Source organism: Lissotriton helveticus, chromosome 7 (assembly GCF_964261635.1).
Source record: "Lissotriton helveticus chromosome 7, aLisHel1.1, whole genome shotgun sequence".
In the NCBI taxonomy this organism is placed as follows: domain Eukaryota; kingdom Metazoa; phylum Chordata; class Amphibia; order Caudata; family Salamandridae; genus Lissotriton; species Lissotriton helveticus.
In genome coordinates, this window is record NC_136068.1 from 1965102209 (window position 1) to 1965127677 (window position 25469).

Consider the following 25469-nt stretch of genomic DNA (forward strand, 5'->3'; position numbering starts at 1 on the left):
TCTCATACAAGAGAAATGGATCGATATTATTGCAATACTTATGGTTAAGTAAAGTGCATACATTAAAAGCAGAAGTATAAAATAATACTGTAAAAACATTGATATGGTTTCTAAGCCATATGAAGGTTTAAAATGAATAAAATAGATACATACATATATACATTTGACTAATCGTACTCAACTGGTGTTTCTAGCTACGCCTACCCCGTGTACCTGACCTAAGCCTAATACGTGGGCGGGAATAGAAAGTAGCAGTTTAAGTTAAGTTTGTTTTGCCAAGTGACTGACTAAAGAATTCTCTGGCGGGGGTTATTCAGTTCTGTACCTGGAATCTAGGATGAATGAGGGATGGTATCTCTCGTCTCTGGTCTCGATATTCCAGGCTGCCTGCGAGGGCTACCCGGAAGCGCCGGAGCTGGATTTCTCGGCAGGAGAAAGCAGCGTGTCGTTCTCAGCGCGTCAGAAAGGCGGGGCCTGCTCTGCTCTGGGCTTCGGCAAGTCTGGCTGCTCCGATCTCTTCACCACCGCGTGTGTTTGCATAGGGCAATATCGGTAATATTTATACCTTTAAGGTGCCGAGATTGACGTACGGATGGACATAGATACGTCAATAAGGATGTCATACGACTTGGTCGTTAGCACATTCTTTTGCTGAAGTTCTCGGTGAAATCAAAACAATGGCCGCAGGGTTTTTCCCAGGTTGTCATAGGTTTGATTTGTTTTGAGAACTCCGTATGCCTTATCAGGGGCTGGAGGAGTATCGCTTGTCTAATTAGGTGGCAAGCGTTCTGACCTAATCAGATAACACGTTCCTGTGCCGTAGTGTGGCTTAATCAGATAACGGTTTCTGCATCATGGGGGTTTTTTGCATCATGGGCTGGCTGCTAGTTAACTTGTTAACCAGAATAGGTTCAGGAATAGGGGGATCGATACAGAACCTATAGGAATACATCACATGGGCAGCAGAATCAGTTCTGAAGTTACCCAGTCAGTACAGAGTTATACCTAGGATAGCATAGTTACACCACTGGCAATGCAGACTGGTTTGCTATGGCTTTATGCAGCAGAGCAATCATTCAGCCACAGGTTCATGCTTCCCACGTCTTAGCTATCCCTGAGGTTACAAAGGTTTTCAAGTTGTTCGTTTTATGCAGCAGAGCTATCCTTCATGTGGCCGACCTGTTACAGACATTAAATGTTAGGATTTTATAACTTAAGTCTTGTCAACAACACATGCGTAGGCCTCACAATGAAAAGATATCCCTCTAGTAGCGTATTTCAATCTGATGTCTACAGAGTCTTTTTAACTCACCAACTGAAGTCTGACATTTTAGGGACAAGATAAACAGTAGTCAAGTCTTGACTCTATGCGAATAGATGGCGGGCAAGCAAGAGAAAGCTGTACAATCTGTTCTTTCTCTTAAAGCCAGATTCCATCATAATCCCACATAGGTAAGCCCTGAATTAGAGTCAGATGGGAACAAAAATTCTTCTGAATTAAGGCAGAGGTGGCAAATCTTCTTCTGGAGTGTAGTGTAGTTCCTATATTCCCAATAGGCTATGCGTATTGGAATAACATATCCTATAGATTTGACGTAGGACTTATGTCTACTAGGTCTCTATCGAATATATTAGACTTAATAGCGTGTGCCAGCTCGCTCAGAGGTCTCTAGTAACTTTTTCAAATAAACAAGAAGGGATTTCGTTTCTGACAAACGCATAAACATGACAACTTTGTTTCCCCAAGAATAAAACTGATCTTCAGAGTCCTGGAAACGATAGATAGGTATTTTACTCAGTCAATCGTGCATGCTTCGTTTCACCAGAGGTGCAGAGATATAGAGACGGGCGTTTTCAATAAAAGGGTTCATTGAACAGTCTTCTTTCTCAAGCAAGTAATATGAACTGCTACAATCGTAATACAGGCTGCAAAGTATAATGCATACAGTAAGAAGATTATTATAAAATAATACTGTAAAAGCATTGTATGGTTTCTAAGCCATATATAAATACATACATAGCTAAAAGTACTCAACTGGTGCTTCTAAAATACGCCTAACCCGATGTACCTAACCTAAGTCTAGTACGAGGGAAGAAGTAAGTGAGGTGTAGCATAGGCTTAGTTTTCTTTGCCAAGAATCTAACCAAGGTTTCTCTAGGTTCTAATCAGCTCCATACCTTGGTTTTAGAATGAAGGAGGTCTGGTATCTCTGTCTCGGGACTCGATTCCCAACACCCCGCGAGGGGAGCTTGGAAACACTGGAGCTGGATTCTCAGTGAGAGAAAGGACAGCTTCTCTGTCAGTGCGTCAGCTGGAAGGTCGGCTTCCTTCGGCACTTGCTGTAGTGAGCTGCGTCGGACAAGTAGATAGTCGAGCTGCTCCTGAACCACCGTATGTATGCTATGGCAAGTGTGGGCATATTTATACCTTGAAGGTGCTTAGTTTGACTTAAAGTCAGACATAATAACGTCAACAAAGAATCCCAAGGGAATGGTAGTTCTTCTAAAATGCCATGATTTCTAGGACAAATCAATATTCAAGTAAGGGGATGTCCCTGACTGGTGAAGCCGAGTTTTCCAAGAATTTGTTGTGGCTTTTTGGAACAAGTGGAAGTAGCCATGCCTGTATTTGGACTGGATGGGTTATGTCTAAATATGGGTATGATTTCTATGCCTATATAAGGGTAATGTGAATTCTACCTTTATAAGGGCATGAATCGGTACATTACACTAGAATCCTAAAATGCTACACAACAGGAGGATTCACTATCTGTGAATAATCCTCTCACTGGGATCCATCTGCTATGTCATTCCTTTGGCAGAGATTAGTCTGGTACAAGCTTCTCTCTTGGTGGGGAGTCCTTGAATGGAGGGTTTACCAATTTTCTCCAGAAATCTGAGAATGTGTTGTCACCCTCCAGCTCTAAATCAGCCAGATGCTTGATCAAATGAGTCTTCACTGCAGGTGACTGGCTGAGTACAGACTTTCTGTCTCAAAATCAGACTGAACCAGTGATTTTCCCTTTGCTGTGTTTTTGCCCCGCAAGGAGAACAACATTATAAAGCAAAAGGCCTGAGGAAAACTGAAATTCTTGTTAGGAAACCAGAAGAATTTTTTTTGTTTTCAACATGTTAACCCAAAAGTACTTTCCATCAAAGACACTCACTTATTTTACCAACAAGTGATAAGTGTCACGTGTGCTGGCTCCCCTCAAGGAAATTTAAAAAAAGCTTTTGATACAGACCACTGTATCATTGTGGTAATGCCCTTGCCTACAAAATGACTCAGCAGCATTTTTTGGTAACTAAACAATTTTTAAAAAAAATAAAGCGTCTTCTTTTGAGTGTGCGTAGAAACATGAGGTCTCAGTTATATCCATTGAGTTCTAAACAGGCACCCCTTTTCCTGTCTGATCATTTTAAAAGCCTCTTTTACCCTTAGCTATCGCCGTGACAAGTACCGTGCTCACGCTATAGCATTTTAATATAGGTCTGTCCTGTTTTTTTGTTGTTGTTGCATATAGCGCAAACTAGACTAGGTATCAGAGCACTGTACATGAGCACCAATTGTGTTATGGACGCACACATTCATTTTTAATATTAATACATTTAACAGTGTCGGAATGTCTGAGTCTATGCATCACTATCTTTATCTCTTGCAAGTACCTGAGCCGTCTGAGCGGACTCACTCCCATCTCCCTCTCATGGGTATCCTTGTGCTCAGTCATCTACAAAAGCCATTGACTGAGAGGACCTTGGATATTGAAAGAACCACTACAATACAACACTCTACAGATAAGGTGGTATTACATGTCACTGCTGCTGATAAAGACTTTATTGTTAGTTTAAAAAAAACACAGATCAAAGTTCTTTTTTTAACCCCTTCACTGCGGCGGCTATGGTCGGGGCGGCCGCGCGGCAGCCGCATGCTGGTGACGGAACCGCTCCGTCACCAGCCGCGGTTGAGCTGTGCTCATGACGGAGCGGTTCCGTCATGGCCCCGCCAGCTCAATGGAACGCTCAGCGCAGGCGCGGAATTCCCGCCGCGCAGGCGCGCCGAGCGGGCCATGACGGAACCGCTCCGTCATCAGCACAGCGCGACCGCAGCTGATGACAGAGTGGTTCCGTCACCAGCAGGGGAGGGGTTAAGTAAATGTTCGATGTGACTTACTCAGAGGGTACATTTCTGAGACTATCAACAAATACAATGTAGACTGAAACTACCAGCAAGTACAAGGTAGCTTCATGTTGCGTTTGATGCGCACGATGAGCGTCTGACTTACAGAATTATTTTTTCGGTGATTAAAGAAAGGAGACCGTATGTGAAGCTTCCGTTAACACTCAAATTAGCATACAGACTGAGGAAGGGTACTTAAAGAATTCAGAGGCATATTAAGAAGGAACAGGGAAAATTAACGCTAAGGGCTCTTAGCGTTAATTTTATTAACGCCCGCTGTCTCTGGATAATATCGCCTGATTATTGCATTATTAACAACGCTAACCGCCTAGGCGATAAAAAATCCAGCGATAGCTGCATTTTGGGAGGTTATCGCTGCTAATGCAGCGATAAAACTGCAAGGATACGGATATCCTTGTTGATAGCCCATGGGGGACTTAGCCATGTAATCCACCTCCCATTGGATTACATGGCTAAGTCTGAAAATTAGCAGACGTGAAAAAGCAGCGTTAACCGTGGTTAGCGCTGCTTTTTTTTGTCTCTAACAGGGTTAGCGATATCCTTGATAATAGGAGAAATGTCGCTTAGCAACATTTCTCCTATTATTTTGCTCTGGGACGCCCCCTTTGCATCTCATTAGAGATGCAAAGGGAAGCGTGGTGGAAAAGGGTGCTAACATGCGATTTTGCATGTTAACACCCTGTTGTTGATAGGGCGATATTTTTATCTCCGTTTCTTTGGCTTTTAAAGCCAAAAAAGCAGAGATAAAGCCCTTGATAATATGCCCCTAAGTTAAGAATGGTGAACTGAGCGAATCAGTGCTATACATACATGATCAGAATAGAATTTATGGCATAGAGCCTAAAATAAAGTGGATTCTGTCGTACTGGTTCCCAAATATGTAGCTGGGTGCCATTTCAGAGAATCCTTTCCTGGAAATAGTTTTTCTTGTACATGCCATTGGATAATATACAAGGAAATGCTTTTTACAGCCATTAACCAGTAAGATCTATGAAAACATACTAGAGGGTTACATTGACTAGCATTTCTTGCACATAAGAGGGCTCATTTTCTGAAAACCTTGGATGCCAATTCACCACAATGCCAGAGAGAGTGGAAAAAACATCACAGAATGAACTTAAAACTCAATCCTAAACTTACTACTTTTGGCATTCACAGAAGTTAGGATTTTGTCTTAAGACAAACTTAAGACAAAAGGCTAACTTAAGTCTGTCTTAAGTCTGTCTTAAGACAAACTTAAGACAAAATCCTAACTTCTGTGAATACCAAAAGTAGTAAGTTTAGGATTGAGTCTTAAATTCATTCTGTGAATCGGGCCCTGAGTCTGTGGAAGATTACGTGGCTGCGCTTAAAAGGTTAGCGGTCACTTACACTGTACAGATGGCCTAAACTTCTTCCGTTCCCACTTTAGGGAACACTGGCGCTCGCTGCCAGTCCGAATAAGAGTGACGTTGCAAGCCTTTGCAATGGCGTATCTTACCTTTAATAATACTGGGCCCAGATATCTGGATGAAAAGGTCACTGAATATTGCCAGGATAGGGCCCTGTGCTCCAGGAATGCATGGCTGATTGCTGTCCCTAGTTTTAGAAGGAAGCCGTGAAGACCCTTCCTGCTAGGGCTATAGGTATGCTCACAGTTTGGTGCGTGCTATAAATCAGTCATTCATTCATTCATTCGGCCTACAAATAGAAGTAACATATTTAAATTGTTTGGATAGGGCAGGTGTGGTTTCATGTAAGATGAAAGAACCAAGCAGAAATAACAAACATAAGAAAAACATGGCGTTGCTTTTGGTATATTTCATACTAAAGCAAGGATGGCCTTAAATCTCACTCAGGCATCCCAATAGTTTTTTTAGAAACAGGCTAATTGTCCTATAAAGCGAGGAAATAAATAAACGAGAAAAAATCTGCTTGCGAAATGGATATTCGGTTATTGCACCATATGAATCCATTCTCAGCTCTGCCACTCTGGGGTTCTCACAGCTGTTCACAATGATGTGTTATAGTTATGTTTAATCACATTGTGTTTGATTGTCAGTTGGGCGAACTGTTTCCTATACATCAAGCATGAGGTCATATCGTCGCCAGGGCATGTGATTGGAGTTTTAGAGCAGCAGTTTGTTGTAATGTACCTTTTACTCAATGCACTCTCCCTACAGAGGTTCTCTGCTTTGCTGCTCAGCCTGTGATGAGGTCATATCGTCGCCAGGGCATGGGATTGGAGAAGCAGTTCCTACATTTGCCAAGCCACCTGTCTCGGCAGCCAAAAAGAAGCATTCTTAAAAAAGCACCTTTGATCAAGTGATCCATTCCCTGGTACGAAAGAGAAAGCTACCACAGGAGATATTATTTTACCAATTGAAAAGTAAACACAACCCAGTGATCTTTTGGTATCCTTAACCCTTCGATGCTGATGACGAGCTCAGCTCGTCATGTAACGCGGTATTTACGAAAATGCCGCATACCGCGGGAAAAGCCACCGCAGCGAAGCGGTTAAGCAAAGAGCACTTTCTGAATACTCAATTTAATGATCTCAAATGACAGCATCTGCCCACAGTGTCCTTAGAGTGGAATTATCCACAAATGCAACTACATTTGAATGAATACTTTTATACCATGAATTTATTGTAAAAAATGATTCATTCAAATGTAGTACCACCGCCACAGCACCTTTATTTTGTGCTTTGTGTTACTGTCAGGATATCAGGCACCAAGCAATAGAAAGTAGGCAGGGGCTGTGTCAGCAGCTGACCAGTCCGAGGAAAGAGGACAAGGTGGACGGCGTGCCCTCTCACCTCCACGCCTTCCTTGTGCCTGTCCATCACTGACGACTGACCTTGCGCCCCCTGCCTGTCGTAATGGAGTGTGGAGAGCAGGGGCAGCGACTACCTATCCGAGCAATTTATAACATAAAAAAAACAGCACCAGGACTGGCCAAGCAGGAACCTGTGGACTCTGCCTGGGTCTCCCTTGCCTCCTTGATACAGGGCAAACTCAAGGCTCCAGCTGAACCTGTGGACTCTGCCTGGGTCTCCCTTGCCTCCTTGATACAGGGCAAACTCAAGGCTCCAGCTGAACCTGTGGACTCTGCCTGGGTCTCCCTTGCCTCCTTGATACAGGGCAAACTCAAGGCTCCAGCTGAACCTGTGGACTCTGCCTGGGTCTCCCTTGCCTCCTTGATACAGGGCAAACTCAAGGCTCCAGCTGAACCTGTGGACTCTGCCTGGGTCTCCCTTGCCTCCTTGATACAGGGCAAACTCAAGGCTCCAGCCTAACCTGTGGACTCTGCCTGGGTCTCCCTTGCCTCCTTGATACAGGGCAAACTCAAGGCTCCGGCAGAACCTGTGGACTCTGCCTGGGTCTCCCTTGCCTCCTTGATACAGTACAGAGAATAAATGGCTGAAAGCAGGCTGCTTGGCCCACATGCACACTTCACTATATTGTGTTGTCCAACTTTTCCCAGTTGTACCTGTCAATCTAGTGGGCATTCCCTCACCTACACCTGTTTCCAAGTGAGAGCACTACACCCTGCCCCGTACCAATGAAGGGAAAGGGAAAGCACTGCTGTAATCCAGAAAAGAGGCATCTCTTTGAAGAACACTCCATCACAATGCAGTAACAGTACACTTCGGCCCTCAGAAGGAAGCTACGTTTCCCATCAATCGCTGTCCGCATGCTTGACTTTGCCTCTTGCTGGGTGTAACGCACACACATCCACATTAGAAGCTTAATCAAAGAGCAATAACATGCTGTAGTGCCAGCTTACAGTAGCGGGGCAGTGCTCTAAAATCCCAATAGCGTGACCCCCACTGCCTGAGAGTGCCCCAAAGTAATACATATCCCAGCCCAGGGCGGCAGTGTGGCATTCCAAAAATTGATAAAAGCAACACCCTCCTTGATGGACTTATATTCCGCCCACTAGTACCTTCTGGCACATATGCCAGTCAGCTCTGCTGCAATGTTGAGCTCATGCTGTTGCAGATTATCTAAGCGGTCGCCAACAATATTCTGCTTATTCAACAGGATGCTCAAGCATACACAAGGCTGGCGTTCACAGTATGTGCTCTAACACCTTCGCCGCTGGGCTAACTCCCCCGTGGCGCTGTGGGGAGGGGAGGCGCGCGCAGCGCCACCATGCTTGTTATGAGCTCAGCTCGTCATGACTACGCCCGTTTAAAGGAAAGCGCAGCCCCGCGGGGGAAGTAGCCTCACGTGTGAGCACCGCGCATGTCATGAGGAGCTCAGCTCGTCATGAGCACACGGCCACCGTGCCTCATGACGAAGGAGCTAATAGAGTACTCAGTTTACTTACGGCTCAAATCATGAGATCTGCTCAAGACACTGCCCAGTTACCACAATGGTTGCCAAAATGTGGAACTCCCACATAATACGCTCTACACAGAAGTATAAACGTGGCTGTTCTGCCTCTAATTCCCCCTTCGATGGATGAGTTATGCTTTGTCTGGTCTGTCAGCGCCGGGACACTCTGCCAGAGTAGCTGAGCGCTTAATAAAACCTACGATAACATAACAAGTATACCAATAACAGTTTGAACTTCCTTAAAAGTAGTTTGCACACATTTGCAGCAACCGGTCTGTTGACCAATTAAAGCACATTTTGCAATGTCTGTATAAAATATATTTCAATAATGAGAAAAGAGCAATAAATGTATGCATGCAGACACTTGGAAATAAATAAAACATTACATACCTGCTCCACTTCCAATACCAAGAACGTTGATTGAAGACTTCCCGTGGGCAACACTAAAAAAGACCCGTGATTATTTCCCATTTAAGCACAAAATAAAATATCTTCATACATATTACATGCTTTTAATGAGTCAAACGAGTAAAAATAGTATTTTTGTATTCACACCCCCCTCTGGCAATATTGATATAACAGTGCCAGTTAGTTGATCAATATTTGAATTATCACACAGGTACAATTCAAGTAATATATTTAATATTTCGAAGTAGTTAAATCATAGCACATTACTATCACAGAATCAAGACTTCGATAAATACCTTACTAGTCTATGTATCCCACACTTGTGATAGAAAAAAGGAGTCAGACTTGCAGGATGTTGATAAGCAGAGACATCAACTCTTAGACCTTAAGACTCAAGTGGTTAGCTGCAGTCTTCATTGACGTCAGTGGAAATCCATCTATCAGAATGTATGGAACTAATATCGCGAAGAAATACAGGTAACATGCGGGCGGTAAGCTGCCTCCCTTTGCTTCATTTGCATTTCTGAGGGACCAGTAAAGCAAGTCCTCTTGGGGATCAGGAGGTCTGAAACCATGGCTACTATACAAACCAGTCCCGCTGCACTGCCCCTCAGTCGCAGCCTGTTGTCTGCAGCACCATTAGTGGTGCTACAGTGGCCAAACAAATGAACAGAAACTAGGACTAGAGCAGAAGTATGCCCTGCAGCACCTACTATGTATGTGGGGCCAAAAATATAGGGAGATCCGGAAGTCCCTGCCAGGAAACTGAAACCAGTGGTGGCTGGTGAGATTTAAAAGTGGTGCGGGGTAAAAAAAGAATTGCACTGCACTGCAGCAAGCGAGCGTACCGGGCGAGCCCGAACAACCTACGAGAACATTTTGCGAAAAGAGTGGACAAATGGTGCATTTGCAAGCAAATTTGAGAAAGCAGGAAGGTTAATAAAGCAATTGCTAATTGCCTTGCCATTTCCCTGTGAAGCACCATAACACCCCTGTACATCTCCCTTCTAGGCTAATTGCCTTAGTATGTCCTTGTCAAACACCAGCACATCCTTGTCATGAGACATTCGCCACATCCGGACAGAATTCTGCAAATTTGGGCAGGTTGGTACTGGGAGTTTGCACGCTAGATTGCAGTTCACCGGCACCAGCCTTGTCACTTTATTGGTTCAATTTTCGTCTTGGGGCGGTAAAGGGAACATAGGTCGCTTTCCAAGACATTTAAAAAAAAAAAAGTAAACATCTATCACAATGAAGCAAGGCAACAAGGAGCCTGAGTGTCACAAAAGGAGCAGTTAGACCACAACAAAGTGAGGAAAACAGGCTGCAGAAATGGGGAACAACCAAAGCCCAGCAATTTAAGGAAGTTGTTTGAAAGCAAATTGGATAGCAGATGCCCATTGAGCATTTTAACAAGAAAGTCAAAACCATGTCTGTGTCCTGGCTGTACTGTAGCCAGCGAATTCAGTCTCCAGATATGACCTGAAATTGACATTTTTAATGTATTATTATATTTTAAAATAGTATGCACAATTTAAAACATGTCAGAAATTGCATTAAGGAGGAAACAACGTACCCATGTAATGCCTGCAAGCCAATTATTAAATCCAGTCACCACAAGACAAGCACACACTTTCACCTGTAACAGGAGGAATGCAGAATTCAAGTTCGATTGAGACAGAACCAAGTTGCAAAAATTTGCCAAACTGGATAAATAGAAGTAACAATTCCAAAACAGTAAGCTAAATATTCAAACCAAAATCTAAAACGGGTCCGTATATAGGCCATCATGGAAAAGTGGATGAAAAAAATAGTAAACAAAAATGTTTGTGCGCAATACGCACTGAAACCAGATACATGCCAAATCAATCCAACAGCGTATAGGCACATTACGTTGCAACTGCCTCCAATAGGAAGTCATTGTTCTCATCAGAAAACATTTCAGCCATCCCATTCAATAGTGGGAAGGAACAAACATGTTCCTCGACGGCTGGAGCCTCTAGCACCATGAGAGAACAATTCGGGTGTTGTTCGAGATAACTGCGTGTCTGAAAGTCATGGGCTGCAGTCCATATGTCCCAATTGCCTAGGACTCCATTTGGCGCTGCGCAGGCCTTTATTCCGATACCAGAACAGTTTAACTCATGAGCAACTAAGGGACTCCTCAGTAGATCATAATCCGAGTTAGGAGACACCGTGTTGCAGAGACACAAATCCAGAGCCCATTCAAAACTGCAATCCAGGCAATGGAAAACAGGTTGCACGCATGTAAAGTAGGAAAACCGGTAGGACAATCCATAGGCGACACTCAAGGTGGCCAGAGGTAGCATTCCATAGTATTCAAGCATCCAGTTCCGAAGGTGGGACAGGTTGTCTTTTGACACTGACTGTGCAGCCATTTTTGAGCAAACACATTAACAGCAGTATACCGGAGTGAGAATTAACAGTAAACCGCTGAAGAGGCTGGAAAAAATAGAATGAAAAAATGCCAGGATCACACCAAATTAAGTTTGGAATGAAGTCACAAGGCCAGAGCTTACTACTTTAAAAAAAAATAGCCAAGCCTGTGGTTGACGAGGCATTGAATATAGTGTGAATTAAAGTACTGAATTGCAATGGGAGATCAGTATTTAAAAGTGCATGAACTTCAGTGCTTTCCACGTGAAGGACAAATGTTTCACCGGATGAAGTAAGGGCAACTTCTTTCTGTGACAATAGAGCCCTTATTCAACTCATCTTGTTAAACTCTACTTTCAAGGTCGGAACGAAAGGCCAGATGGATACTTCCCATGCGTGGGTGGGAAAATCACATTCTTACAGCAGACTACACGTTGGGAGATGGTCACAATGTACAGAATTACTGCTAGCGTACCACTGCAATATTCATTATTTAAAAGCAAATAGAAACCATTAGCTAACAACGTGAAAGTCGAGGTGATAGCTCGGACTGGATTACCCTTTAAAATGCAGGCTAAATTTGGTGCATTCATGTTACATGAGCTATGCAATTGTATATTCCAGCATACGAATGAGTGATCAGGTGTTGAAGTGCAATTTGCACACTAACATACATTCATTTCGTTTTTTTTCAACATCTGTTTATTGATTTTTAGATTTAGCTGTGCTTGCATACATGTTACATACATAACATTTGCTTGACTTTACATGAGATGAACAGTCATGGTACACGGATTACAGCCAAATTTGTCAAGTTTACTCATGTGATCACGCAATGTGACACTACCGCAAAGTAGTCAATGACTATGTGTAGACTCAAAAAGGTTGGACATTTGTTAAGTCCACCAATTAGACAATTGGCCGACAGATATAAACATGAGTAAGAAGAATGTCTGAGCATTCCAAACATGTGGGAAAAGAGATTATTTCTACAATGAAAGAAACAAATAATTAATAAACGCTCAAAAGACAAAAGTAGTAATTTTTGGTCATTGTCCAAAAAAAGCTTTATTGAAATGGCATGTGGGCGAAGAAGTCATTTCGGCTGCAAAATCCTATATTTACCTTGGGTGCTGGCTAAGCGAAATGGGTAAAACAACATTACATCTGCATAAAATGAAGGCCAAAGCACAGTCAACAACCTATGCTCTGTGAAAACTACACGAGCTAATGCAAAGCCCAACAACAGTTCCTATCAGAAAGTAATACAAGCTAAAATCAGGGCAACTGCAGTGTATGCCCAGCAGGCATTCCCGGGTAAAATGGAATCAATGTTAGATAAAGCACAATGCCAAGCATATAAACACATTTTAAATTGCCAAAATACAACCGCAATAGTTTAATTCGCTTGGATTTTGGACTGAAGCAACAAAACAAAGACTGTTTGGGAATGCATGCGCAATACTACTATCAAGTACTTTCAACCCCTGCCTAAGGAGCATGCTGAAGTCAGAATCAGAAAAAGCTTTATTCAATTTTAATAAGTAGATAAAATCATAAAAGCTACATAAATATATACAACATAACATAATTACTGGATTACACTGAACCCTAACAGCCTTTAGAAAAGTATTAAACTGATACAATCATCGTTATAAAGCATTTTACATATAAACATTAATCAATTATCCATAATCATTAGTTTCCGCTTCCTCAAGATACTCTTTAAAAAAAGCCAGTCATTACCATAATACATTTCTCATTTTCTAATTGTTGCAAGCTTAGGTACGCGGGTCTACATTGTCACCAATAGCCCTGTCTCAAATATTGCTTGATCCATCTTCTGCGTTCGCAATCATAATATTTACAAAATAAGATCAAGTGGAAGGTGGACTGTACAGACAAATGGTCACATGGGCAAAGCTCCAGTTTTCTTGACCAGACATTTTTTGTTGGGAAAGTAACCAGACGGTGGAATAGTTCAAATCTAAATCTAGTCAATATAAAACGAGCAAAACCGACATTACAGATAGACAGATACGGTTGAATCATCCAACAAGTAGGGGTCATTTGATGGTGTATTACAGTTGTTTTTGTAATTTCACCTGAACATCTTAATATTTCGAAGTGGTACATACACATTCCTTTTAAATATTTCCTAGATAGCCCTCTGTTTAGTTCAGGATTTTTAAACAATTCTGGTCTTTGCAAGTCACTAAAAACATTCTTGACATAAGCTAGCTATTGGATGTACTTTTCATTATCAAGAGCCATGGCATCTTTTACAATTTCCCGGCTAAGACCCAGAGCTTCTTCAGTCCATACTCTGTGCCAGAGTAGGATGGGTTGCATTTTTATTAAATCCGTGATATGTTCCATACCTAATTCTGCATGGCAGTTAAAGACTGACGTACCTTGTGGAAGCATTAACAGATATCTAAAAAAAACATTTTCCGCTACTTGAATAGATGGCGCGTTCTGAATACCCCAAATACCAGCCGCATATAGGGCAATACTTCTATATTTGGCCACGTATATTTTTAGGAGAATTTCAGGTGGTCTTTTACCCAATTGCTTGGAAAAATTTATTAGGGCTGCTATAGAGCGTTTAAATAGCAAAGTCCTATTTTTTATGGCCGCCACCCATGTGCCTGATCCCTCAAGTAGCACCCCCAGATAGGAGAAAGTTTTTGTGCATTCAATAGTAAGACCATCCACCTGGATTGCCCTACATTTAGCCCTTCCTTTCCCACAAATCATCATAAATGATATTTTGACATTGATTTTTAAGCGTTGTGTTTAACAAAGGGGAGAGTTAGGAAATTACACAGACTATGTGAGGTGGGAACTCCTGGTCCCCGGGAATAATGATAGCAACAATGGAGGAGTACCCCCTATAGGAGAGGAAAGTAGCAATTAGCCAATTCCTAGTGTTGATGTCAAGGTTAGCACTGTTTGCCCCAACCTGTTACCAGACAATGCTTGTCCTTTGAGAAGACCCCTCACTCACCAACCTAGTTGGTGACATGCTTCGTCATCGGGGTCCCACCCTATAGGCCGAATGCCCATAGGGTGTGCTGCGACACCTGACTACAGTGGAGCGGGTTATTATTTGTTTATTATATGTGCTTAAAAATTACAGTGAAAGATGTATTAAAAAGGGCCAGTACTACTCACTTCAAGACTTTATTCTTGAGCGTCTGAACCCCAATAAAACCAGTGTGGCACCTGTGCCTAATTAGGAAGGCTTTGGTGTCTCAAGAAGTGTAATGTATTAAAAATAGCGAAGTGTGCTAAGTGCAAAATTACAGAGTAAGATGATAAAAAGGTCTACATGTTTCAACCATCACAAAAAATTCTATGCTTTTCATCAGGACCGTGAGGATTACACGTGGTGGTACGCACACGCTAAGGTGCGCCCTGACCACGTGCAATTTAAAGACCACAAAATTGTGATCTGGCATAAAAGGGTGTGTTTTAATTCTTGTTTAGGAAAAAACCTGTAAGAAAGAAAAGGGAAAACGGGGTTGGGATTGCGTACTAGGAAAGACACAACAAGGGAAAACATATAACATATATAGTGCTTAGTGAGGTCACCCCCATCAGGTGACTGCCTATATTATTTGGTCATATAGGTTGTGCAAGTTCCAAGTGGGCTCCAGTGTCTGTTACTGGATCTCGCTTAAGTGGGTACCGTCATAAGAGGCAAGTTCTGTGAGGTACTCGACTTATTAGGGCTGGTGGTAGGAGTGAGAAGTGATTGTTTTTGTGCTCTGGAGCCAACCGCTAGTGAGTTTATCAAAAGTAAAAGTTATCGGACGATAAACATGTGACTTGTAACCGCCCGATTGACGTTCAGCTTGCAATCTAGTATTTGCGTGCTAGTCTCATTACAGTCTCAGTGTTTTAGGGAAAGGAAAAAACTGTTCATGCGAAGCTTACACTTGAAAAGGTAATTGTCGCTTCATGGGCTTCAGATCTACCAAGACGGCAAGTCTCCGTCAGCTACGAAGTTGAAAATAAACATAGGTACATAAAAATTAATGCACACATTGTACTCCAACTCGTGAAACTCGGATAAGGTGCAGGCGCACCGCGTTGTACCCGTTTTCGGTGAGTGTGTACTTACTTGCGGTATGGGATCATCTGGCGGTAAACCTACTTGGTTACTGCTCTCGAAGCCCCGTGGAATGATCGGTGCCTCGGTGATGCCGGTAAAATACCCTACTCAGTATTTCCTGGTTTAGGCGTGGCGTGATGTGTCACCGCCTCAGTAGCCAATCGAAACGCATTCTGAGGGTGTGCCTTTCTTCTGTTCCGATCACGTGGCTCCTATGATGTGACGTGTAGCAGGCTGGTTACCTTGGTAACCACGCTTTCACATTCAGAATATAGAAAACGTGAACTGTCACTGCCAGCGTAGTTAGTCGGAAACCACCCACGCGATGCGTGGTTCTGATCACGTGGCTACAGTGAAGTGACGTGTAGCGGTCTGGTTGTCATAGTGAGCACGCATTCGTAATTGATATTAGAAAACGAGAAGCGTGTACACATGCCAGTTTAGTGGATAAGGGGTCAAAATGACAGGGCAGGAATAGAGAAGTATCAGGACTCTACTTGTTGGGACAAAAACATAATAACAGTGCAAGAGCCCGTTGGGTAGAATGGGGCTGCGTTGCTGTTTAGTCTGTAATGTGATAGTAAAAATCCCCATATTTTCAAATATGTAATACTATCATTGTTAGTTTGGATTAATCATGAGAAAAGCCTCACTGTATACCAAGGGATGTTATCATTCAAGCCAATTTTATGCGTTGAGAGCCTATACACCCATCTCTGTTCCTTTTCGAATAAGCGTTGGTTCAGATTGGCTCCTGGTTTGATTTGTTCAATAACAGTCCATTGTATATCGTCGGGTGTGTGCCCACTTGACAGATAGTGTTCAGTCAGTTTGGTGTTGGCTATCTTGCAACGGATGTTGCTCCTATGCTCTCCGATACGTATCTTGACCTTTCTACTTGTCATACCTATATAGTGTAGGTTACAAGGGCAGGTCACTCTGTACACAACATTTTCACTATTGCAGTTGGTTTGCCCTCTGATAATCCAGGTCTTATTGGGTTCCAGTTGTAGAGTTTTGGTGTTATGAGTGAAGGGGCACACGCTGCAGCTCCCACATTTGTAGTGGCCTGTCACTTTGGGCTGACCCCACGTGTTGAGAACTGTTTCTTGCTCTCTCACATTTGTTTTCGGTCTGGTATTGACTACTGCATCCTTGATACTGCGTGCTTTTCTGTAGGAGAACAAGGGTTTTTCCCATCTCAGGTTTCCTGTGTTCAGTATACTCCAATGCTTACCTATTATTCTGGTAACAGTATTGGAGATGGTGTTATATGTTGTGACACAAGTCAAAGGTGGCTCCTCCGTTTCTCTGATTTGATTCTCCAGGAGGGCAGTTCTCGGCTGGTTACGGGCGCGTTTCTGGCTCTTGTGCAGTATTTTGTCAGGGTAACCACGATCCCGTAGTTTGACAGTGAGATCTTGGGCCTGTCTCTTATAATCAGCAAGTTCACTGCAATTTCTGCGAATACGCAGATATTGACCGTAGGGCAGGTTTTCAGGTAGTGGTCTGGGATGAAAGCTTTCAAACCGTAATAAGTTGTTTTTAGCAGTGGGTTTATAGTGAGTGACTTGTCAGCTTCCCATTCTCTTTTGTTATTATTAGGTCTAAGAAGACCAAAGTGTTAGGATCTTTCACATACGTGAACTTCAGATGGTCATCACACGTATAGATCCAGTTGAAAAAAGACACTAGGGCTTCCTCAGTGCCCTTCCAGATCGTAAGCACATCATCAATGTACCGTCTCTATAACAGGATGTTTGAGCTATAGGGATTGGTGTCACTCAGGATGTACTTTTCTTCAAAATCATGGACATATAGGCCCGCCACACTAGGGGGAAAAGTACTGCCCATTGAAGTGCCCCCGATCTGCAGGTATATCTGGTCCTAGTATTCAAAATAATTCCTCTTGAGAGCCAGCCTTGCACATACCAGAATGAATTCCCTGGGGGTTCTTGACGTCCATTCCTCTTTATCCAGCGCTTTCTTAAGGACCTCAAGTGTGGCCTCCTGAGGTATGCTTGTATACAAGCTCTCGATATCGAAACTGACCAGAATGGTGTCTTCATCTATGGTCAGTGGGTCCAGCTTTTGTAACATGCTTTTGGTGTCCTGTAGGTAGGTTCTTGTTTTTTGCACTAGAGACTTGAAAAATACGTCACAGAACCGTGACAATGGTTCCAAAAGGGAACCGAGACCAGAAACAATAGGCCTTCCAGGAGGGGGTATCTTGTTTTTGTGCATTTTTGGAATAGTGTAAAAGTAAGGTACCTTCCCTTCACTTTTACATAGAAAATCCGCCTCCTGTTTTGATATATAACCCTCAGCTTCTCCGTATTCCACGAGTGAGGTAATCTCGCTTCTCAGGTCTTCTGTAGGGTCAACCGGTAATCTTCGGTAGTTGTTATGGTCTGACAGTAATCTTAGACACTCAGTCTGGTATGCTGATTTGTCTAACACGACTATCCCTCCGCCTTTATCCGCGGGCTTGATAACGATGGAGTCATCGTTTTGTAGTTTGATTAGGGCAGTCCTTTCTTGTTGTGTGAGGTTCATAAATGGCTTGTTTGGAGTGGTGTTTTCCACGTCATTAAAGATGGCTTGTTCGAACGTAGAGATCTCTACTGGGTTCATGTGTGGTAGTGGCATGAAGTTTGATTTGTTCCGTAGTCCCGTTTCATTTGTCTCCTGATCTGTCTCAGTATTGGTTCTGTCGTAATTCGGCAGTACCTGAGTTAGCGTTCAGCTCAGCTACACGAGCTTTTCGTTAACTTGACCAAAACGTGCGGTGGCCATTTTGTATTTAGTGGCTTCCATTTTCATGAACATGCGGCCTCGTGGTCAGTGTGCCCTTTTCGTCCTTCCTCCATGCCAATGATCCTTTACCTTAACCAGCAACAAACTGACCAGCGGTGTCAAACTCCTCCCACACGTTGGCTGTGTTCCAAAAATGCCCTTATATGTACCTAAAACTGTTCACATGAATACCGCCTATCTTTTTATTGCTGTGAAACTGTATAAAAGAGGTCGCACACCGATGTTCGGTGTGATACTTCTTGCATTGCCGAAGGGTGTTGTAGGAATGTACCACCACCCCATGGGGTCTTAATAAACTTGTCTTTTGCATTTCCAGTTTCCGTGCCAATCTCTATTATATGGTATTTGAGAATTTTGCGGAGTATGTAGACCTGACGAAATCAAATACCACAATTGACGACCACGAAGGGACTCATCGGCGACTCGGATGCCCGAAGGAGAGGTCACGACGAAGGATTGGAAACTCGCTATGGACGCGTACGCTGCCACTGAGTGACCCGAGTCTTGGCACCCACGGTGTTTTTTCCTTTCCTTCTGATCTGACCTTCCAGGTGGCGCCGGTCCTCGACTGAGATCCTGCTCGTTTGGCTTGTCGTGTAGTGCCCGTTTGGCTGATTCGGCTACAGAACGTGGCAGTTGGAATCTGGACACTTTTGAAAATATTTGGTAAGCTTATGTTTGGTAAGGTAGTCTATTGACACTTACTGTAGCTTTTTGAATTTGACTTTGAATTTGAATTTGTATGAGTTAGCTAACGTTTGGACCTATGATTTGAATTATATGTGGAGTGCACCTCACATAGGCAGGCATATAGGGATATTTCTCTGATTTTGAATTTGTTCGAACGGCACACCGTGCGTACAAGTACATTTAAGTGCCATTTTTGGCAATATCACGTTTCCGTGATATTTTGAACATGCCTGTTCTCATCACACTCCGAGGAATGTGCTGCTTTGGAAATGGTACCAATTATCGATTAAATGAATCTCAGCCGGCTCCCCCAGAGGGAACTCCTAATCGTGAAATGTACATACAATTTGGCCTTCCTCCCATAATGTATAGCACATTATGGCATAAATATACTAAAAATGATCGTGAGTTGCAATGGCCACTACATGGGTCGTTCGACTTACGAAAGGTTCAGTATGTGGAACAATGTCTGTTTCAGCGCAGATCTAGACAGGATATGTTTGATTGCGTGCGTATGTGGGAGAAAGCGGTGCGTTAAAGAATGAAGCGTGAAGAAGCCTTGGCGGACAAAGAGCTGCGAAAGGCTGCTCAGGATAAAGCTTTACAGTTGCAGGAGAAGGAGTTGCAGGAACAGAAAGAGAAAGATTTGAGAACGTAATTTACAGGTTAATGGTCAGTTTCCTATTCGACGTCCTCTTTAACCTGTCCTTACTAATGAACTAGATGATTTTTCATTGTTAGATCATTGCCCGCCTCCGTATGTTTCGCCTACAGCTCCGAACGAGGACTTGGACGAGGATAATCAAAATGGACAGCGTACCAGGTTATCTACCGATCGTATGACGGAATTTCGTTCGGTTGCTCGTAAACTTAATATAAATACTATTACTGTCTCAGGGGTTAATGATCTTATGAGTAAGTGGTCTGAAAAGGAACGATTATATGTTCTAGATCATTTTGCAGATGAGGTTGTGGAGCGGTTTAGGAAACATTCTCTTGAGTTGGAACCTAAATATATATCAGTTGGTCGTGAGAATTTTCGTAAAGGTCTTTTTGCTCTTTCAGATGCGGATGAATTTTTCCAGCTTTTGGTTAAGCTACGGGATGAGGCGACACGGCTACGAGCGGCAAAAAAGGCACTGGATTCGTCTGCGCCTGAATCAGCGGGAGTATCAAAAGAGTGTCCTATCTTGGATACAGATAAGAGCGCTGCGGTTAATGTTAAACCTATGCGAGAAGCTGCGCCTCTATATGTCCCTCCTAAAGGGGCAGGCACAGACGATAATAAGATGTCTGATGATGCGAAGGGGTATTTCATATATAATTGGGTTTATACGCCATGGAATAGAGCAGATGTTATGGCACTTAAGAATGCTTTGCCTGATCCCCGTAAAAATCCAGCAGCTTTTTATGAAGGTGTGGAGGGCGCTTTTTCTTCGTGCATTATGACATTAGTCGATATTGACCTTTTCTTTGGGTTAATATTGCCTCCTGATATGTGGAGGGCGATTCGTAAGTTTGATGATCGAGCGCTTTTAGGTGCAGAGTGGAAAGACATAGCTAGAGCTGATTTAGATAGGGAACCTGCATGCAAGCCGTGTCAATTGATTTTAGATTTACCAATAGCTATATTGAATAAATTAAAAACGCTTGTTCCCCCTAAGAAGATTGATTGGACGGTATTGGCGTCTTGTAAACAAAAGTCGGACGAATCGGTCTCTGATTTCTTTTCCCGATTTGAGGAAGCATTCCATGATTATAGTGGGCAATCATTAACGGAAGATACGGGCAGGCATTTGTTCGTTGCTAAGTATGTGGCTAATCTCCTGCCAGAGATTGCAAAACGTTTGAAGGCTAGTGAGAGTTCACGGACCACTGCAACGCCTTCTTCTTTATTAACTATGGCTCAGTATTATGAACGACAGGAATTGGAGGCTAAAGAAAGTAATGATAAGAAAGTGAAGGATTTGAAGACGAAGGTGATGTTAGCTCAGGTTACGCAATGGAGAGGGAATGATAGGGGTAGACGAGGATCGTATGTTGCGTCTCCTCCCCGTTCCGATATATCTGAGGATCAGTGTGCATACTGTAAGCAGTTTGGACATTGGGTTTCAGATTGTCCGGTGCTTCGTGAACAACGTAGTCAGAGGGGTCGAGGAAGTGGAAGGTCACGGAATAGTCATTCAGGACCGAGAGGTGGAGCGAATGATCGTGGTAGGTTTGAAGAGAGGGGTCGTGGTCAGGGTGAACGTAATACTTTTGATCGGCGAAATCAATATCAGATAACTGAAGGAGAGAATACTGAGTCTCAGGATAGTAGATATGCATAGGATTGCGTAGGATGGGGTGTGGAATCGGTTGAAGTACCAGTCGATCAAAGGGGTCCATATATATCAGCACATGTTTTGGGTTCTACTGATCAGTTTCTGGTCGACACAGGAGCTACTCGTAGCGCTCTGTCCAAACACTTGGTTCCAAGGGCTCCCCTGTCTGGCGAAACGATTACTGCAATAGGGTTCGATGGAACACCTTCTTTAAGCCCATTGTCCCAACCCCTTCTATTTCACATCGATAAATTCACTGCCCCATGTCCGTTTTTATTATCTCCAAACACCCCAGATAATATTGTGGGACTTGATATGCTAAAGCATTTTCGTGCAACAATACGCTGTGCCCCTGAAGGGGTGCGGGTTATTTTGAATGAGAACTACCAAGAATTTGAGAGATCGTGCCTCATGCAGGAGGCCGATGCGTTAGCCTCCCTTCCTAGCACTCTATGGGCTACTTCCGATACTGATGTGGGTCAAATGATTATTCCTCCTGTACGTATTACTGTAAAGGAGGGAGCGACTTTGCCTCGTGTTCCCCAGTTTAAGATCTCCAGAGAAGGTGAAATAGCTTTGACACACATTGTGCATGATTTGATAATGGCAGGGGTGGTGGAAGAAGTTCCCTATAATGTTTGTAACAGTCCAATTCTCCCGATTCTAAAGAAAGATACAGACACTAAAATCTATCGTTTCATTATTGATTTAAGAGAAATTAATAAGATAGTTGTACCCCAGTATCCAATAGTGTCTGATATTACCACCTTACTTACTTTGGTTCCACCCACATCTACTACATTTACGGTGATCGATTTGAAAAATGCTTTCTTTTTGATCCCCATTCATCCTGACAGTCGATACTTGTTCGGTTTTACATTGAATAATAAATCTTATAGATTTTGTCGAGTTCCTCAAGGTTACACGGAAAGCCCTAGCATTTACAGCCAGGCTTTAAAAAGACAGCTTGATTCTTTTGACTTGCAGTCTGGGGTGGCTCTTATTCTGTATGTTGATGACATTTTACTTGCAGCAGACACGCAGGAGCAGTGCGAGGAGAGTACTCTCTCCCTACTTTCTTTCCTTAACAACAATCACAAGGTTTCACGGAAGAAGTTACAATATTGTAGACCCAAGGTGACCTACCTCGGTCATCTTTTGTCTAAGGAGGGGCGTGCATTGACATCAGACCGAATCCAAGCAATTTTAGATACACCAATCCCTTGCACTCAGAAAGATGTTCGTGCTTTCATAGGTTTGACGTCCTTTTGTAGGCAATGGATACTAGGTTTTTCCACATTATAAAACCCTTGTTAGCATTGTTGTCCAAAACCGCACCAATCCCCCTTGAATGGACAGATGAATGTCAGAATGCTTTTGAACAATTGAGACAAGCTCTTTGTTCTGCACCAGTGTTAGGTACACCAGATTATGCAAAGATTTTTACATTATATGTACACGAGAAGGATGGGTGTGCATCGTCAGTCTTAGTGCAGTTACACGGAGACAAACAGAGACCTTGTGCTTATTTTTCAGCGGTACTCGATCCTGTGGCTCGAGGATTGCCTGGATGCTTTCGAGCAGTTGCAGCAATAGCAGTAGCTATACGACAGAGTGAGGGAATAGTTCTGTCACACAAGTTGTTGGTGTTAGTTCCCCATGCGGTAGAAGCTTTATTGAACCAAACGAAAACACAGCATCTAACTAGCGCTCGTTTAACAGGATACGAGCTAACGCTGTTGGCGCCACATATTACATTGAAGAGGTGCGCCACTTTGAACCCTGCTACTTTATTGCCCTATCTTGTCACTGAGACCCAGGAGGAAGAACAACATCATTGTGTTTTTCTGACTGACGAACAAACAAAGGGTCGTATCGATTTACAGGATACACCATTTCCAGATGTAGATGGGGAACTGTGGGTTGATGGATCATGTTTAAAGTTGCCAGATGGTTCGACTTCCGCAGCTTATGCGATCAGGACTCTTAAGACAGTGGTAGAAACAGCACGAATACCGCAGAAATCGGCCCAAGCGGCTGAATTGATAGCCTTAACGAAAGCATGTGAGTTAAGTGCTGGTTTATATGTGAACATCTATACTGATAGCCGTTACGCTTTCGTAGTAGTGCATGATTTTGGCCTACTCTGGAAGGAACGAGGATTTCTGACCTCACATGGAACACACATCATGCATGGAGAGCTGGTACGCGACCTCCTGAATGCACTATTATGTCCAAAGAAAGTAGCGATAATTACATGCAGTGCACATAAGAAGGTTACAGACAAAGTAGGGCAAGGAAGCGCTTTTGCAGACCGTATAGCGAGAGAGACTGCTATGTTACAAAATGTCTCCCCTATGTATGTAGTGAAATCACAAGCTGAGCGATGGCATGATGCTAGAGAAGAAGTTTTAGATATACAAAGATCAGCATCTGAAGCAGAAATTGCCACATGGGCAACTGAGGGAGTACTGGATGATGAGGGTTGTTGGAGAAGCAAAGACATGGAGAGATGGAAATTGCCTGCCGCTTACTTGCAAGCAATGGTTCAAATGACACATGGGCTTGCACATGTTGGAGCTCTTGCAATTACTAAATTGCTTACTCAAGTTTGGGAACACCCTGAGATCGCCAGCACGGCCAAGAGAGTAGTGCAGACCTGTCTGATATGCCTACAGTACAATCCTGCCAAAGGGACTTATACTCCTAAAGGAGGGTTCGTTCCACCTACTGCACCATTCGAAGTACTGCAAATGGATTACATCCAGCTTGAGCGCTGTAATAACCTTAAATATGTCTTAGTGGTGGTATGTGTCTTCAGTAAATGGATTGAGGCCTACCCTACGAAGGATAATACAGCATTAACAACAGCTAAGGTGTTACTCAAAGAGTACTTCCCACGTTATGGTGTTTGTAAAGTTTTGTGGAATGATAACGGCCCTCATTTTGTTGGAAAAGTAGTGGAGCATGTCCTGAGAGGATTGGGAATCAAGCAAAAGTTTCACGCTGTATTCCGGACTCAGCGCCGTACACGAGAGGAACGAGCACCTTTGCCTACCACAAAGAAATTGCTTTGAAGAGTGAATTGGCATTTTTGCCACACCGGTTTCAGGCTGTAGTCACCCAGCCTGACCCCCAAACTGTCTTCTTCCCGTCTTGAAAAAGACCCGCCGTGACCACCAACCGGGGCACACCAGGGTCGAAACGTCGACGAACTCCTTAGGCCCAGAAAGACCAGGATCCAGATAGGACCCCTAGGATTCCTTGGTTTCGAAAAAATATTCTCTGGCCAATGAAGACATTTGTATATAATTGTATATATATTGTGTTGTATTGTTTGCCATTCACTGAAGCACTCTCCACTGAAAGTCACTTTGCACCTGACAGTCACCATAAACATTGAATGTTATCTACGAATGAATACAATTCAGATACCAAATGTTTTGGAAAATCTTTTTAATACAAATGGTTGATCATATGATTGAAAGTTTTTGAGCATTTATTTCTCAAATTACCTGACTCGTATCAGAGAGATTGTGTGTTTTCATTTATTTAAAGGTTAAAAAGCAATTGCGCAGACCCGACAGAACCACTTTTTTCTAAACTACTAATACCCAGGTTCTGAGGGACACAGGGTTACCCCTTTTTCTAAACCGTATTCCACCCGCAGTCAGCAGGTCTAGTAGAAAGGTATAATGCGACCCTGAAGCTGAAGCTAGCGAAGATCGTGGCATCCACGTCTTTGAAATGGCCAGACGCTTTGCCTTTGGCATTACTGTCTATTAGATCAGTGCCACATTCTCGATCTGGCCTCACACCCTATGAAGTGGTGTTCGGAAGGCCTATGAATATTTGGGGAGTTCCAAAGCCTCGGTTGATACATGATGTGCCTTGTATAATGATGAACGATTATTTGGCACGATTAACAAATGATTTACTTTCTATTCATCAACAGGTTCGAGAAGCGCTCCCCGACAATTCTATTGGAAAGGCTCACGATCTCCGTCCTGGTGACCACGTGATGATCCGTGTGTTTGAGAGAGCCAACAGTTTGGAGCCGAGGTGGCATGGCCCTGAACAAGTGTTGCTGGCAACGCGAACGGCTGTGCGCGTCACGAACAAGAAGCGGTGGATACATTCAACGCACTGCAGACGTGTCTCTCCGGATCTGGTGAACCCAACTGTGTTGTCT

General features: G+C 43.2%; 1 protein-coding gene across 3 annotated transcripts in view; it reads right to left on the reverse strand.

Annotated features, from left to right (window-relative positions):
- LOC144770987 (histamine N-methyltransferase A-like) overlaps nucleotides 1-25469 on the reverse strand; it is a 333433-nt gene that overhangs the window by 86693 nt on the left and 221271 nt on the right. For all 3 annotated transcript variants that reach the window (XM_078655856.1, XM_078655858.1, XM_078655857.1), the window contains one exon: nucleotides 8912-8964. In XM_078655856.1, the coding sequence (XP_078511982.1) occupies nucleotides 8912-8964 (53 nt within the window). The remainder of the gene's footprint in view (nucleotides 1-8911; nucleotides 8965-25469) is intronic.